Consider the following 16,619-nt stretch of genomic DNA (forward strand, 5'->3'; position numbering starts at 1 on the left):
TATGTGTCCATGTTGGTTTCCATTTTGAATCAATGTTTGTATCCATGTTTATGTCCATATGTGTCCATTTTGAATCAATGTTTGTATCTATGTTCATGTGCATATGTGTCCATGTTGGTTTCCAATTTTAATCAATGTTTGTATCCATGTTTATTTCCATATGTGTCTATGTTTGTGTCCATTTTTAATCAATGTTTGTATCTATGTTTATGACCATATGTGTCCATTTTTAATCAATGTTTGTATCTATGTTCATGACCATATGTGTCCATTTATTAATCAATGTTTGTATTCATGTTTATGACCATATGTGTCCATGTTTGTGTCCATTTTTAATCAATGTTTGTATCTATGTTTATGACCATATGTGTCCATTTTTAATCAATGTTTGTATCTATGTTTATGACCATATGTGTCCATTTTGAATCAATGTTTGTATCTATGCTTATGTCCATATGTGTCCATGTTGGTTTCCATTTTGAATCAATGTTTGTATCTATGTTTATGTCCATATGTGTCCATGTTGGTTTCCATTTTTGAATCAATGTTTGTATCCATGTTTATGACCATATGTGTCCATGTTTGTGTCCATTTTGAATCAATGTTTGTATCTATGTTTATGTCCATATTTGTCCATGTTTGTGTCCATTTTTTAATCAATGTTTGTATCCATGTTTATGTCCATATGTGTCCATGTTTGTGTCCATTTTTAATCAATGTTTGTATCTATGTTTATGACCATATGTGTCCATTTTTAATCAATGTTTGTATCTATGTTTATGACCATATGTGTCCATTTATTAATCAATGTTTGTATCCATGTTTATGACCATATGTGTCCACGTTTGTGTCCATTTTGAATCAATGTTTGTATCTATGCTCATGTCCATATATGTCCATGTTGGTTTCCATTTTTTAATCAATGTTTGTATCCATGTTTATGTCCATATTTGTCCATGTTTGTGTCCATTTTTGAATCAATGTTTGTATCCATGTTTATGACCATATGTGTCCATGTTTGTCTCCATTTTTTAATCAATGTTTGTATCCATGTTTATGACCATATTGTCCATGTTTGTGTCCATTTTATAATCAATGTTTGTATCTATGTTTATGTCCATATGTGTCCATGTTTGTGTCCATTTTTAATCAATGTTTGTATCTATGTTTATGTCCATATGTGTCCATGTTGGTTTCCATATTGAATCAATGTTTGTATCTATGTTTATGACCATATGTGTCCATGTTTGTGTCCATTTTTTAATCAATGTTTGTATCCATGTTTATGAGCATATGTGTCCATGTTTGTGTCCATTTTTAATCAATGTTTGTATCCATGTTTATGAGCATATGTGTCCATGTTTGTGTCCATTTTGAATCAATGTTTGTATCTATGTTTATGTCCATATGTGTCCATGTTGGTTTCCATATTGAATCAATGTTTGTATCTATGTTTATGACCATATGTGTCCATGTTTGTGTCCATTTTTTAATCAATGTTTGTATCCATGTTTATGTCCATATGTGTCCATGTTTCTGCCCATTTTTAATCAACATTTGTATCCATGTTTATGTCCATGTGTCCATGTGTGTGTCCATTTTTAATCAATGTTTGTATCAATGTTTATGTCCATGTTTGTGTCCATTTTTTAATCAATGTTTGTATCCATGTTTATGTCCATATGTGTCCAGGCTGGGCCCATTTTTTAATCAATGTTTGTATCCATGTTTATGTCCATATGTGTCCAGGCTGGGCCCATTTTTTAATCAATGTTTGAATCCATGTTTATGTCCATGTGTGTCCATGTTTGTGTCCATTTTTAATCAATATTTGTATCCATGTTTACAGTATGTCCATATGAGTCCATGTTGGTGTCAATTTTTTTAATCAATGTTTGTATCTATGTTTATGTCCATTTGTGTCCATGTTGGTGTCAATTTTTAATCAATGTTTGTATCTACGTTTATGTCAATATGTGTCCATGTTTACTTCCATTTTTGAATCAATGTTTGTATCTATGTTTATGTCCATTTGTGTCCATGTTTGTGTCCATTTTTAATCAATGTTTGTATCTATGTTAATGTCCATGTTTGTGTTTTTTAATCAATGTTTGTATCTATATCTATCTCCATGTTTGTGTCCGTTTTTCAATCAATGTTTGTATCCATGTTTGTGTACTTTTTACTACCCATAATTTATTTTATAGTTGTCTAACTTTTGCACTTAATTTTCTTTTAAAATTAATACCATTATATTATTTATTATGTAATGTTATGTTAACTATTTTTGAGATTTAGTTCAACTGAGTTCCAACATTTTTACCGTCGAAAGAAAAAATGTTACAAACATAAAGACACTACATTAGTCACTAACTCAACTCAAACATAGAATGAATTCACATATATTACATAAGGGATTAGTAAGAATACATTACATGTGTATAAAAAAAAAAGTAAGAAAAGGATTTGGTATACACTTTATTACATTCTAATATATTCATATTTGAATGGTTTTTTTTCCTTCAACAATATCATGGCTGATCTTTGACCTACATTACACTTGGAACAACAATAGATGAACACGAGCAGGATGAATGAAAAGTCAGACTAGTGGTTGACATTCATCTCAAATGTACCATTTGTTCAACTCAACATTCGAACTCGAGTCACACCAGGAGAGAGTCAGTGCTTCAATGCAGTCACACATTTAGTCCATCATCTGTCGTTATCTAGTCTTAGGACTAATACGCAGTTCTCATGACAACCAGGTCAGAACTAATGTTAGTACCGTTTCCAAGATAACATTGTGGACACTCAAATGTGATTGAAAAGTGGTTGAAAAGCTTAATAAAACACAAACAAATTGACATTTTCGTAAAGTTATTTTCACTTGAAGATTCTGATTTGATCAAGCAAATGTAGAAAATACTGACTTTGATTCTTCATGTATCGAAGATGTTCAAGTGTAAATTGCACTTTTCTAAACCTTTAAAGGGCAACTAATATGACAACCCAACTCTCCTGGGTTACCATTGTAAATGTTGAAGTCTTCGTCTCCAAGATGCAATAAGTCTCTCATCATGATGATGCTCTGTTTTAAAGTTAATACTTTATAAAGTTCTTCCCGCGTGAAGTTCCATACTTATTAGTACAATAGAGGTCGAGGATCAATTTAAGAGACACTTAAATCAACACATTAGTTGCCCTTTAAAGATGGATTATCTCTCAGGTCACATTTTTCCAAACAGACTAAGATGTGAAAAAAACAAAAACAAAAAAAGATAGTCCTTCAATTGTTCGAGCAGGTTCTCCAGATATTACGACTTTCTTATAAGGAGTGAATCCAGTCGAATAAAGATGAACGTAACTTTTGAGAAAACCTCAGATCCAGACAGAATATTTGGTAAACAACTTCAAAACACACGTATGGAAATATATATCAGACAATAGCCATAAGACGATTGAATTGTTTAACATTTAAAATTTCTCACTTTGTTTTCTAACTTTATTATTTTTTAATAACTTAATTCAATTTCTTAATTGAAAGTTTAAATTAAATTAAATTTGGGTTATTTGGGAATAAGTTAATCTTTTTTTTCTTCACGCATTCCAATAATTAAATAATACATTTTCTAAATGAAACATTTTAATGTATAGCCTTTTTAATTTAACATAAAATTTTGGTATAATAGTGTCACTGGACAATACTGAATTTAAAATGCGACGATTAATAATAATAATTAAAAAAAATGTTTAGAAAATGTATTTTTGAATTATTGGAATTCAAATATGAAATTCTATTAAAAAATGCAGTTAGAAATTAGTTTTTTAAAATTAACTTATATATATATATATATATATATATATATATATATATATATATATATATATATATATAAAAAGCATCCTGTGTGACTTCTGTTTGTATTACTTTTGATTGTTCAAGTGCTTTGTGACCTGGCTCTAGAAAGGCACTCTACAAATCACTATTACTTACTTACTTCCCTTCAATATAGCAAATATTGATGAAATGTTAATTCCACTCATTCAATAGTCTTATGACACTGATATACTTCCATTCAGACACAAGAGTATCTATTCCAAACCAACAGAACCACGGAGTCAGAAGGTCGGGGGTTCAATGGCTCAACCATATTTCAGCGCCATATATCAAGGAATATGGAAGTATATTAGTGCCATCAGAATATTAAATGGTTGAATTTAACATTTCAAATATCGTTACATTGAATTTTTTTTTTATTACAAGAATTTAATTAAATAATTTGAATATAAATATGTTCAATTTTTTTTAAATAATTGAATTTGTTTGTATGCAAAGGTTAATTTGCATATTTTCAAAACACATTACCTAATTTTACACACATTCAGTTTGAGGGTGCAGTTTTGAATTTTGTATTTTTTAATTTTTAAAATGAAAACATCCAACTGAATGTGTGAGAAATTATGTTAATCATTTTGAAAATGTTCGTATTTTGAAATCAAGTATTCAATAACAAATTAAACCTATTTTTATTCAAATAATAGAATTCAATTATTCCAAAAACAAATTCAACGTTACAATATTTGAAATGTTCAACCTTCAATATTCTGATGGCACTGATATACTTCTCTACAGGAACACAAAACTACTTACAGAAATCACACAAATATATCTAACATGTAAACTGATTAAACATCCCTTAAAAAGATACAAAGAGTACAAAGTATTTTTTTCCCACCACATGTTGCAACAACATGAACTCTGACCTCACAGGTCACGTTCCAAAATACTGTTTAAAGGTCATGACCTTCCTTTGGAATAAAGTGGAGGAAGCTAACATGCTAACGTTCAAATCTCGCCAGCTTTAGTGCTTTCGTTTGGTTCGTCTTTTCTTGTGGTTGAATCGTTGTTCACAGGCAAAACGCTCGTCTTGATAAAGTGCATATCAGCGACTCGACGCCACATCACGGTGCTCAGATCCTGGACCGTGGACCAGAACCAAGTCGAGGAGGAACTTCCTACTTCATGATCGGCACTTCAGGTCAAACTATGGCTTTTAAAAACACATTTTAGAGTCAAAGGTTATTTGAGGCTGAGAGGGTAAACTTCTGACTGGAGCTCCTGGACGCTTCTGGAATGTTGAGGAGGTTCTGGGTCTACCAGCGCCCACTGACGCTCGCCATGTCGGCATGGAATTGGCGGGAGAGCCGACCGCTTGCTCCACCTTCCAGGAAGGAAGATCTGATTGGAGGCTCGAAGAGTTTCCTCCGGTTCTTGTTCAGTTCTGTAGGGAGGGGAAAACTGACGTTTTAACCGTGGCTCATCTTGTAATATTTGGTAAAAGCAAAATTGAAGATGAAAAGTTAAATTGTATTATACAATGTACGTCGTGATATTATTATTGAAAGATTTAAAAAGTGTCCACACAACCACAGACATGAAGACGAACAAAAACAAACATGGACACAAACATGAAGACAAACACAAACAAACATGGACACAAACATGAAGACAAACACAAACAAACATGAAGACAAACAAAAACAAACATGAAGACAAACACAAAAAAACATGAGCACTAACACAAAAAAACATGGACACAAACAAACATGAAGACAAACACAAACAAACATGGACACAAACATGAAGACAAAAACTAAAAAACATGAGCACAAACACAAAGAAACATGGACAGAATCATGAAGACAAACACAAAGAAACATGAGCACAAACACAAAAAAACATGGACACAAACAAACATGAAGACAAACACAAACAAACATGGACACAAACATGAAGACAAAAACTAAAAAACATGAGCACAAACACAAAGAAACATGGACACAAACATGTAGACAAACACAAACAAACATGGACACAAATATGAAGACAAAGACAAACAAACATGGACACAAATATGAAGACAAAGAAACATAGAGCTGACCATAATGATGATGATGAAGATGAAAAGGATAAAGATGACCATAATGATGATGATGAATATGAATATGAAGATAAAGATAAAGATAAAGATAAAGATAAAGATAAAGATGAAGATGAAGATAAATATGAAGATGAAGATAAATATGAAGATGATGATGATGATGAAGATGAAGATGAAGAGGAAGTTAAGGATAAAGAAGAAGATGATGGTGATGATGATGATGATAATGATAAAGATAAGGACATAGGTGAAGATGATAAAGATAAAGAAGATGAAGACTATGATGAACACGATGATGAAGAAGTTGATGAAGAAGATAAAGATGATGAAGACGATGATGAAGAGGATGAAGAAGATAAAGGTGATGATGAAAATGATACCTGAGATGGCGAGCAACATTTTCCGGCGAGCTCCAAAGGTGGTGATTCCCAGTTCCTTCAGATCCTGGTCAGTCAAGGTCAAGAACGTCTGTAGGTCGATCTGTCGACACACAAGTTACTGTAGTAAGGAACAACAACAATATTGTTTTACAGCCAACATGTCAATCATTATTTTTACATAGTATTTTTAAATATTCATACCAATAAAACACTTTAACTTAAAATTCTAAACACAAAACACAATCATAATTCATCCTAACAGAACATGGGAAGCTAATAAACTGTTTTTATATATTGAAAGGGTGCATTTGATGAATACATTTTTTCCACACAGTGTTTAATATTCAAATTTCAATGACTCAAAAATAAATGTTCTAAATATTATTTTTATTGGTAGCATTTCTAATTTATTATAAAAATGGTGGCACTTTTATACCAACATTTTTATATAAAATGTAAAGGAATATGTATTTAAAAATATTTAACTTTTATTTTTATTTTTTTAATAATTGGAATTAAAACACCAAACCTAAGTAAGTAATATTTGTAGAGCGCTTGTGGAAAAGTATTAATTTTAAAAAAGATTAAGTAAGTTTTATTTCAACAATAAAGTGCAACCTTTCAATATCTCTTTGTTTGAAATATATCATATTATTAAAATAAATAAATACATAATAAGTCAATCTTTTTAGAGATACAAATGAATTCAATTATTCCAAAAAAGGATCCAACAACATCTAATAAAAAAGTTTCAACATTTGAAATGTAACATTGGAATAATGTGCAGCAAAGTGAAGATTCCTGGACAGAGAGTGTTTCCTGGGACTCACCTCCTGCTGCTGGAAGACGTCGGTGTACTTCCCTAATCCTAGCTTGCTAAAGAGCTCCGGCAGGTCGGAGCCTTTGAGAGACGAGTTGAGGCTGCAGCCGTTGCTACCGGTTACCGAGGAGATGCAGTCCATGTAGTTGCTGCTGCTCAGATAATGTTCCGTGGCTGTTTCAAGACACTTGTTTAGAACCTGATCGTGAATTAACCTCTCATGAATGTCTCAACATGTGTGTTTCCATGACGAAACGTCAAACTCGCACCAGATTTGTTCTGCTTCCTCTTCGGGCTGTTGACGGACGACGGGAACTCTGCATGGCTGGACAGGCCGTTGTTGCCGTTTCTTTCCCTCCAGTTGTCCGAGTCGCTCCCGTTCCCAACTCCCTCTCTGCTGCTGGAGCGAGACAGAGACAGCGGCGCCCCCTGGAGAGTAGAAGATTAGTTTCCCAGTTTCATGGAGGAATAGATTCTTAATTCTTCGTCTGTGAAACATTAACTTTAACACTTACTTTAGCTTCAGGACGACAGAACAACATGATTGAAATATTATTAATATCATGAGGTGAAAAAATGTTTAATTAAAATAATTTAAAACACTTGTAAAAATCATCAATCATTAGTGGAAAATATTGATACACTTAAATATCGCAATATTTTATATTAGGATAATGTGTCAATATTCAACAGCATTGTAAAGATTAAATGTTTTTATTGTTTCGAAATTATATTTTATTTTCATCATAGTTATTTCATGGTTTAGATTTTTTTTTTAAGTTTGTGTAAAACATAAAAAATACAATTACCATGCAGATATTCACAGCGTTTGTTTATTTTTGTGTGGCAATTAAACTACAGGCTGCTAGATGGCAGCAGTCATTACGTCCTGCAGCTAAAGGACGAGAGGATACAGTGAACTTCAGAGGCTTTTAAAGCTGATGTTTGCACATATTTTGGTTTCATTAATAAAAGCAGTTATGACTTGGTCAAGTGTCAGGTGGTCTGTAAATTCTGAGTCAAGTACTCAACAATACTACAAATATATTCTTGTTCCTTCAGTATGACTATATATAGTACCGTTGACTGTGTATCGACAGTCATCTTTTAAAAAAGTAAGTAAGTAAGTAAGTAATTTTTATTTATATAGCGCTTTTCCAGACCAGGGTCACAAAGACCTTAAACAATCAAAACAATATTCAATAAAATATATATTTTAAAGATCAAGATAAAACTGATAACACAACAGGAGTTCCAGAAAATCAAGGAAAAGCCTGAACAAATAGAAACGTCTTAAGATGTTTCTTAAAGGAGTCAGTAGTAAATATTCTTTAGCCCACAGACAAATGCATTAGTCAAACCATAACTGGCTAATGCTAGCTAGAACACAGCTACAATTAATAAGCAGCTAAACCTCTGACCTCGAAGGTGGTGCTCATGCTGGGCTTGTAGGGCACATGGTTGGCCCTCCTCAGCTCTTTAATGGTCTCGGCCGGCATTGACTTGGAGAATCCTAGACCGCTCCAGGTGTTGGTGGGAGTTCGGACTTCAGTCACGACCGGCTTCTTCAACATCGCTGAGTGTTTAGAGAGAAGATAAACCTCAGGACCGATCAATGCATACATTACTTGAGCTATAACCTGATTCTTGAAAAACTTTATTTCAGTATTGTTTTATATTTAAACTTCAAAATAAAGTGCAGCTGAGATTCAGCAGATGATGAGAGATGAATCTAGAAAAACTTCTCAGTAGAAACTTTGATAAAGGAAGAAAAAGGGGTCATAATGTCACATACTGTAGCTTCTCTGCACAACTTCATCAACTAAGATTTCATTCATGTACCTGATAATGACCTATGAATGATTACCATTTAGATTTCATCCAATACCAGTGACAGAATACTTTTAAACATACATATCCTTCCAATGCTTCCTAAGATTGTTAAATAATACATTTAAAAATGTTCTAAAACATTTGAATAAATTCAACTAATTAACTTTATTTAAAGTTTATTGTTTATGTATATTGTTGTTATTTTCAAAATGCATAAAACATTTTTTATTTTTTTAACAACACTGAACTGAATCACATTTTTGATTTTTAATGTTATTTGTGATAACATCTAATGAGATGAATGAGTTCTAATACATTTATTTATATCTAGTCGCTCCAAATCTACCTTTTGTCGCCAATAGCTTCTTCTGCTCATAGTCAAACGCCTGCAACACAAACTTTGATTATGACCGACAAATGTTTTGACTCTTTGGCCAGTGAGAGAAGAGAGAGAAATACCTGCATGTTGGCAAAGGAGGTTTGAGGAGCTAATCTGATCCTCTCACTCTGCTGAGCTGCCCTCTCTGCTGCTCTCTCACTCCCCGGCGCCCTCTTATCAGCAACAGGACTATCAGAAGAACTGGACTCTGCGTCTGAGAGAAGACAGTCGGAGCTGCAGAGAAAAAATAGTTAGTTAACAGACCCAAGTGCCTCAAGAAACAAGTTATAAACATTTAATCATGAAAACATCTTAAAAAAAGACAGGACTGCAGGAGTGGAAGAAAGAGGGAACATACTTCAGGAGTAAAATAAAGAGGGAACGTACTACAGTAGTAAAAGAAAGAGGGAACGTACTGCAGGAGTAAAGGCGAAGGGAATGTATTGCAGAGGTAAAAGAAGGAGGGAACGTACTGCAGGAGTAAAAGAAAGACGGAACGTACTGCAGGAGTAAAGGCGAAGGGAATATATTGCAGAGGTAAAAGAAGGAGGGAACGTACTACAGTAGTAAAAGAAAGAGGGAACGTACTGCAGGAGTAAAGGCGAAGGGAATGTATTGCAGAGGTAAAAGAAGGAGGGAACGTACTACAGTAGTAAAAGAAAGAGGGAACGTACTGCAGGAGTAAAGGCGAAGGGAATGTATTGCAGAGGTAAAAGAAGGAGGGAACGTACTGCAGGAGTAAAAGAAAGACGGAACGTACTGCAGGAGTAAAGGCGAAGGGAATATATTGCAGGAGTAAAAGAAGGAGGGAACGTATTGCAGGTGTTAAGGAAAAAGGGAACGTACTGCAGGTGTAAAAGAAAAAGGGAACGTACTGCAGGTGTAAAAGAAAAAGGGAACGTACTGCAGGCTGCAGTTGTAAAATAAAAAGGGAACGTATTGCAGGTGTAAAAGTAAAAGGGAACGTACTGCGGGTGTAAAAGAAAAAGGGAAGGTACTGCAGGATTAAAAGAAAAAGGGAATGTACTGCAGGTGTAAAAGAAAAAGGGAACGTACTGCAGGAGCAAAAGAAAAAGGGAACGTACTGCAGGTGTAAAAGTAAAAGGGAACGTACTGCAGCTGTAAAAGAAAAAGGGAACGTACTGCAGGTGTAAAAGAAAAAGGGAATGTACTGCATGTTTAAAAGAAAAAGGGAACATACTGCAGGTGTAAAAGAAAAAGGGAACATACTGCAGGAGTAAAAGAAAAAGGGAACATACTGCAGGTGGGAGTTCTTGGTTCCCTGCAGAAGCTCCAATGCTTGTCGTTTCCCAGACGACGTCTTGCATGACGCCAACATCTGCTTGAGTTCGCTGCCGTTGGCCGAGTGTGACGGACTTCTCGGCATTCCTACCTCCACGAACGTGTCGGGCCCTGAGGAGAAGACTTCAGTCAGAGACTTAAACTCACGTCCTTCTGGAAACATCAGAAAATAAATTATTTATGAATATAATAGATAAACACTGATGGAACAACTTACTTTTATTCAATTATTATTGTGAAAAAAGTCATATTAGCATTTGATTCTTGACACGTCATGATTGTTCAAGTTTACTTGAAAAATATTTCAAGTAGTCATTTTTTTAGTCTTGAGGTTTGTTTTGAAGGTTGTATCACTTTTTCTTAATTATTTTCTAATCTGTAGTCATTGAAAATAATGAAGACATTAAATCAGTCTGTGGTAGGAAAAAAAAGGCTGTGGACCCCTGTATTTAATATTGACTCATGTTGCTTTAAGCATTACATTTTCTTTTTATAAAAATGTATTGAATCATTTATATATCAGAAATTACATTTTTTCCAACAATAACATTTAAAAAACATCACAAAGTTTAATTCTAATGATTCAAATGCACAGTTTCTAATAAAAGTATATGTTTGAATTACCGTAGTAACCTTTAAATTCAATCTAAAAATGTTGGTATAATAGTGTCAATAGAAAATACCTATGGAGTACAGAGCTGCAAATCAAGCAGACAAATATTAATCTGTGATAGTTTGGTACTCTTTTGGTATTGTCTGTTGGCACTTATATATTTTATATCTAATTTAAAGCCTATGAATTTAAAAATAATACATTAAGACAAAATATTTTTGAATTATTGGAATTAGAACTCAAAGTCCAAGTGTACACAAATGTTTGAAGAAGCAGCTCAGGTACTCTTTTGGTATTGTCTGGTGACTAATGTACCAACTTTTTATATTTAATTTAGAAAAGCTAGGAATTGAAAAATATTGAATTTAGCTCATTTAATTCTGACTTATTGTAATTAGAATATCATAATGTACATGTAAAAACAAAATCCTCATTAGTTTAGAAAATATTCCCTTCTTTTACATTATTTTATAAAAAAAAAAAACCTATTCTTTCAATACACGAGTTATTAAAATAAATCATTCAATACAAAAAAATGCCTCAATAAAAGAACCTCAGGTTCCTCTTGCCGCTCAATAAGTAGATAGATAGATAGATTTTATTGATCCACTGCAGGTCTCCTTCAGGAAATCTTCCTGACACGAGTGAAGCTCTAGAATATGTTCAATAAAGGAACATCAGTCTTTCTTTGTCAACATGGAAGCTCGACTGAAAGAGTTCCTTGTAACTGTTCAACAAAAGTGTGGTTTGGCCAGAGTGAGTGAAAAAAGACACGTCAGGGTTTAAAAACAGCAGCTGCAGGTCTGAACGTGTTTCATCCACAATTACGAGTTGTGAACAAATGATGTTAGACTAACAAAGTCCTGCAGGGTTTCCAACAATTTCTCTCTTTTCTTAAACTCAGAATCCGCGGAGCCGGCCGGAACAGATCCAGGGACAGAACCAGAGGAAAAGCACCAGTGAAAGACAAGACGCGTGAGAAAGACAGAGAAAGAAGGGAGATGCTGGACCACAAATAGAAGAGAAGAAAATGCCACAACAACACATGAAGGAGGAGATGATTGAGGACCGTTCCAGTCGTCCACAAGAACCTCAAACTACATTTTTTAAAGTGACAAATCTGAGCTAAAAATGTTACGAAGCTGATGAATCCAGTCGCTCAGAGGTCATGAACTATGAAGGACTTTTTAAGTGTTACTTTAAGAGAGCTACACCAGACTGAGATGTTTTAGTAAATTATACTTCACTCAGAGTTACAATGAAAGACTGATGATTACGTCGAACAAGCCACCTTATAAAAACACTTCTGGTTCATTTGGAGACGTTTTAAGAGCACGTTTTTCTTTAATATGGAACCTTTTCCCGCTCACATAAAAACAACCAAAATAAAAACACTATCAGGTTCAGGACTTCCCGGCAATATAACCAGCAGGAATTACTGGTTAACTGGAAAACTACAGATAGAACTAAGATGGTAATAAAAGGATAAATTAAATTTAAACAGAAATAGTTTTTCGCTAGTTTCGATCAATACATCTTGTAGCTTCACCTTGCTAACCATTGTCGTATTAGGAACTTTAATTGAATCTTTAAAAAAAAGCATTTTATTGTCTCCCTTTTTTCAACTTCATATTCATTTTTTAATATTTCATTGTTTTTTTTAATTGTACTTGCAGCATCACAGAACTACGGAAGTATATCAGCGCCACCAGATGAATATTTAAATTTAATATTTCAAATATTGAAACTTTGATTTATTTTTTATTGAAATTATTATTATTATTATTCTTAAAATATTTTATTCAATAATTTCTCTATTGCAGGGATGCTTTTATATGTTAAACAATCAATAATAAATAGAATATTTTCTAAACGAATAAACATTTTTTTTTAATACATTTTGATTGTTCACAATTCTTCACACAAATTAACATTTTTTTTTTTAAATTCGTAGCTTTTTCAATTGAATATAAAACGTTATTATAATAGTGTCACCAGACCATACCAGTAGAATACCGAGCTACTTGATCAAACTTTCAGCCAATCGTAGTCAAACTAAAATTGAATTATTTTATTAATATGTTGCATGTTGCAATTGTTTTTGATTAAAAACAAATTCAACCTTTCAATATTGGAATTATTTAATAAGGTTATTAAGAAACCCTGGTTAAATGCTTAAAAAGAAAAGAAAACTATTTTTCAATAAAATAATTAAAAGTTTTAACGTTTCAAATGTTAAATTCAACTGTCCAATATTCGGACGACACTGAAATACTATATTGCATTTTATAAGATTTCAATGGAGAAATTATATAATAACAAATATTAATGATTTGTGTATATTTTAATTACTAAAAATACACAGATCACATAATTATAGAATATATCTACAAAAATACAGTGACGCATGTAGTTGTACAATAAATCACAAATAAAAAATACAATAAAAATGGAAATAATTTATCAATTGCTTCACCTTCATCTGGGTTGGACTTGCTGGACCGAGGTTCTGAAGGATTGTGTCCACTGGCCTCTTGAACAGAGTCACACTGAGTTGGACTCAAAACTGTCTCAGCGAGAGACGCCGTCGAGATTCTGCCGTAAACGGACGCAGGATGCTGAAGAAGAAAACACAATTTAGTCTTTCTATCTGGATTGTAAAGAAATATATTTTCATTCTTGGTCTGACCTTGACGTGGCCGTTAAGCGAGCAGGGGCCTTTGTTGAGGTCTGACACCCCGTTGGTCTGCTTGTCTATGGGGGCCAGACCAGGAGGGGGCGACGGCGTGTTCTGTGTGAAGCCCTGAACTCCAGACAGCAGGATGCTGCTGAGGGTGGCCTGAGTCGCGGGGTGGAGCATCAGCTGAGAGGAGTAGCCTGAGAGATGAACAATCAGATCACAACTATGTTATCTTTTAAATTATAACTTTTATTTATTTTAAATTTACAATTGTATAACTTTCAAACACACAATTTTGTTTCTTTTAAGTTATGTATATATTTTTCTATAAATCTACTATTTTATTGTTTTTAAATGGATAATAATATTTGATTTAAATTTACAATTCTATTTAATAGAATATACTGTGGCGGACACTAGGACCTGAGGTGTCTTCTCACCCATCAGGGTACTGTGTTCAGTAGAACTTTGTTCAGTTGGTTTTGCGAAGTGAAAAATAAAGTCCTGCTACACCTCGACTCCTGTTTCCTCACTTTTAACGCAGTACATACATTTAATTTTATTTAAAAAAAAAGTTTAATTTAAAATGTTTTTTCTTTTAAATTGACAATCATTTATATGTTTTTTTTTAATAATATTTGAAATACAAAGTAGTTTTTTTTTCCCCCAAACATCCTCCATCTGATCATTAAAACCGTAACAACAAACACATTATATTTAAGATATTATATTTAAAATCAGGATAAATCTAGTACCTGAACTGGACCAGAGGGAGGGGGGTGGTGTCGGGGTGGTGGGGCTGGAGGTCTGCAGGCTCATGGAAGAGTTTAAAGTGTTGAGGACAGTGTTGGGGATCGGAGAGTTGGTGAGAGACGGTGTCGCTCCCAAGAAACCTGAGATTAAAGATGAAGGAAATCAGAGAAAATACAAGAACAAACTCAATTGATTTGCTTCTGCCAAGATGATATTTTCATGTTTTTCTCTTTGCAAATGATTCAAAAGCTCATAATTAAATTTAAACATTTAGGGATTGTTCACATTTGGAAAAGAAACGGTGTTCTGAACTTGGATCTGAATGAGTCCTTCATCTCAGGGTCAAAGTGACCCGCAGGCTCGAAAACAGATGTGTTTATAGTATCCTATGTGACTTTACATCATTTGTATCATCATTTGAAATTTGTTTTATTCATTTAAAATAGTTTTAGGGTTGCTAAACAATACAGCTCTGAGGTGACATTTCTCAACGTCCATCATCTTGATTGTATTGCTGTTTTTAATTAATTAATTAATTTCACAATTTGCATGATAATGTCATATCAACAATAAGAGTCAATTGAAATAATAGTCATAAAAATCACAAATTAAGAGTCAATTTACATACATACCATGGATGATCATTTTAGTCAATTGAAATAATCTTCACATTATTTTTTTAAGAGTCTATTTACAAAATCTGCATAATAATCTCATAATACATAATCTGCATAATAGTCTATTAGAGTCAAAAACTCTTAATTTTGTTTAAATATTTAAGCATCATTTTAAATCTTTCATCCAATTAAATTAAATGTTAGGAACATTTTCTTTGGTAATTCAACCAATGGAATTCTAAACGCCAAACTGCCAAGTCTATGTTTTCTTGTGAAGGTCATTCTGAGATCCTTCTGTCAGAGTGTTTCATTCACAGTCTTGTAGTTTACAGGTTAATATTACGCCTCGTGTAAGTGATCCACTGAAAGGCCGGTCGTGGTCGTGGCCAAACAAAGTCTTTAAATCTAATCACATGTTACAAGGTCCAGTGAAAAAAGAAAACTATTATTTTGGTATTTAACCGTCGACACAGAGGATTTCCTCGACACGTTCAAGGTCAGCGTTGCTCGACGGCACATCTGGAGTGTCTGTGCGAGCGCTAACAATGAGGCGTCTTGATCCAGACCAAGTGTATGAAAACAGAGGGAAGCAGGTCTGTGGTCTGAACCAGGGGCTCGTGTGGCTCCAGGAATCCGGAGCAGGATTCTCCTGGCAGGCCGGCCTGTAATCCGAGCAAGAGGCATGTAGTCATTACTGAAGGCCAGGATGTGGTCGTCCACTGATTCACCCCAGAAAACCATTTCTGCTGCTCCGGGACGTCATGTTTGCACGACTGACTCTTCCAATATCATTTTTACGTCTCACTCCTCGCAGGACTGATGGAGCGTGAAAGAATCCACGCACGGAAATCCGACCAATTATCAAGACCAGGACCTGGATGAGAGGGTTGAGGGCCGGACTACAAATCCACCCGGGCCCCGGCCAGACCGCTGACCCAGAACTATTGTGTGAACGTGTGTTCATGCATCCATTGCTGCAGAACTTTTTTGTCAAATAACGGTGACATTTTCAGTCATTCTTGCCAAAAAAAAGACTTTTTTATAAACACCTCAAGATGTTTTGATGTCAGTCATCCCTTGTTTAGTGCCCGAGTTACAATATCAGACAATGTTCACTTGTTTAATTCACATAATTCATTGAACTTGTATACAGTACATATAAGGTGTCATCCTCTCAACAACCCTGTCAGGAACGATGAGCAGGGTTTAGAAAAGCATCATGGGAGTTAAGTGTATAAAGACCATTGAAGGTAAACGTATGTCATGTTGTGTCTCTACTGTACAGCAAAAATGGTAA

General features: G+C 34.0%; 1 protein-coding gene across 1 annotated transcript in view; it reads right to left on the minus strand.

Annotated features, from left to right (window-relative positions):
- Window positions 1–3,926: 3,926 nt before the first annotated feature.
- bicc1a (BicC family RNA binding protein 1a) overlaps window positions 3,927–16,619 on the minus strand; it is a 72,833-nt gene continuing 60,140 nt past the window's right edge. Inside the window, exons 11-21 of the mRNA XM_087802422.1 lie at window positions 14,708–14,845; window positions 13,962–14,149; window positions 13,749–13,890; window positions 10,617–10,770; window positions 9,438–9,591; window positions 9,325–9,364; window positions 8,567–8,721; window positions 7,415–7,574; window positions 7,156–7,319; window positions 6,326–6,425; window positions 3,927–5,285 (exon numbers count right to left, since the gene is read on the minus strand). Of these exons, the coding sequence (XP_087658548.1) occupies window positions 5,158–5,285; window positions 6,326–6,425; window positions 7,156–7,319; window positions 7,415–7,574; window positions 8,567–8,721; window positions 9,325–9,364; window positions 9,438–9,591; window positions 10,617–10,770; window positions 13,749–13,890; window positions 13,962–14,149; window positions 14,708–14,845 (1,523 nt within the window). The 3' untranslated portion in view covers window positions 3,927–5,157. The remainder of the gene's footprint in view (window positions 5,286–6,325; window positions 6,426–7,155; window positions 7,320–7,414; window positions 7,575–8,566; window positions 8,722–9,324; window positions 9,365–9,437; window positions 9,592–10,616; window positions 10,771–13,748; window positions 13,891–13,961; window positions 14,150–14,707; window positions 14,846–16,619) is intronic.

This window comes from Callionymus lyra, chromosome 11 (assembly GCF_982586985.1).
Source record: "Callionymus lyra chromosome 11, fCalLyr1.hap1.1, whole genome shotgun sequence".
Lineage (NCBI taxonomy): Eukaryota > Metazoa > Chordata > Actinopteri > Syngnathiformes > Callionymidae > Callionymus > Callionymus lyra.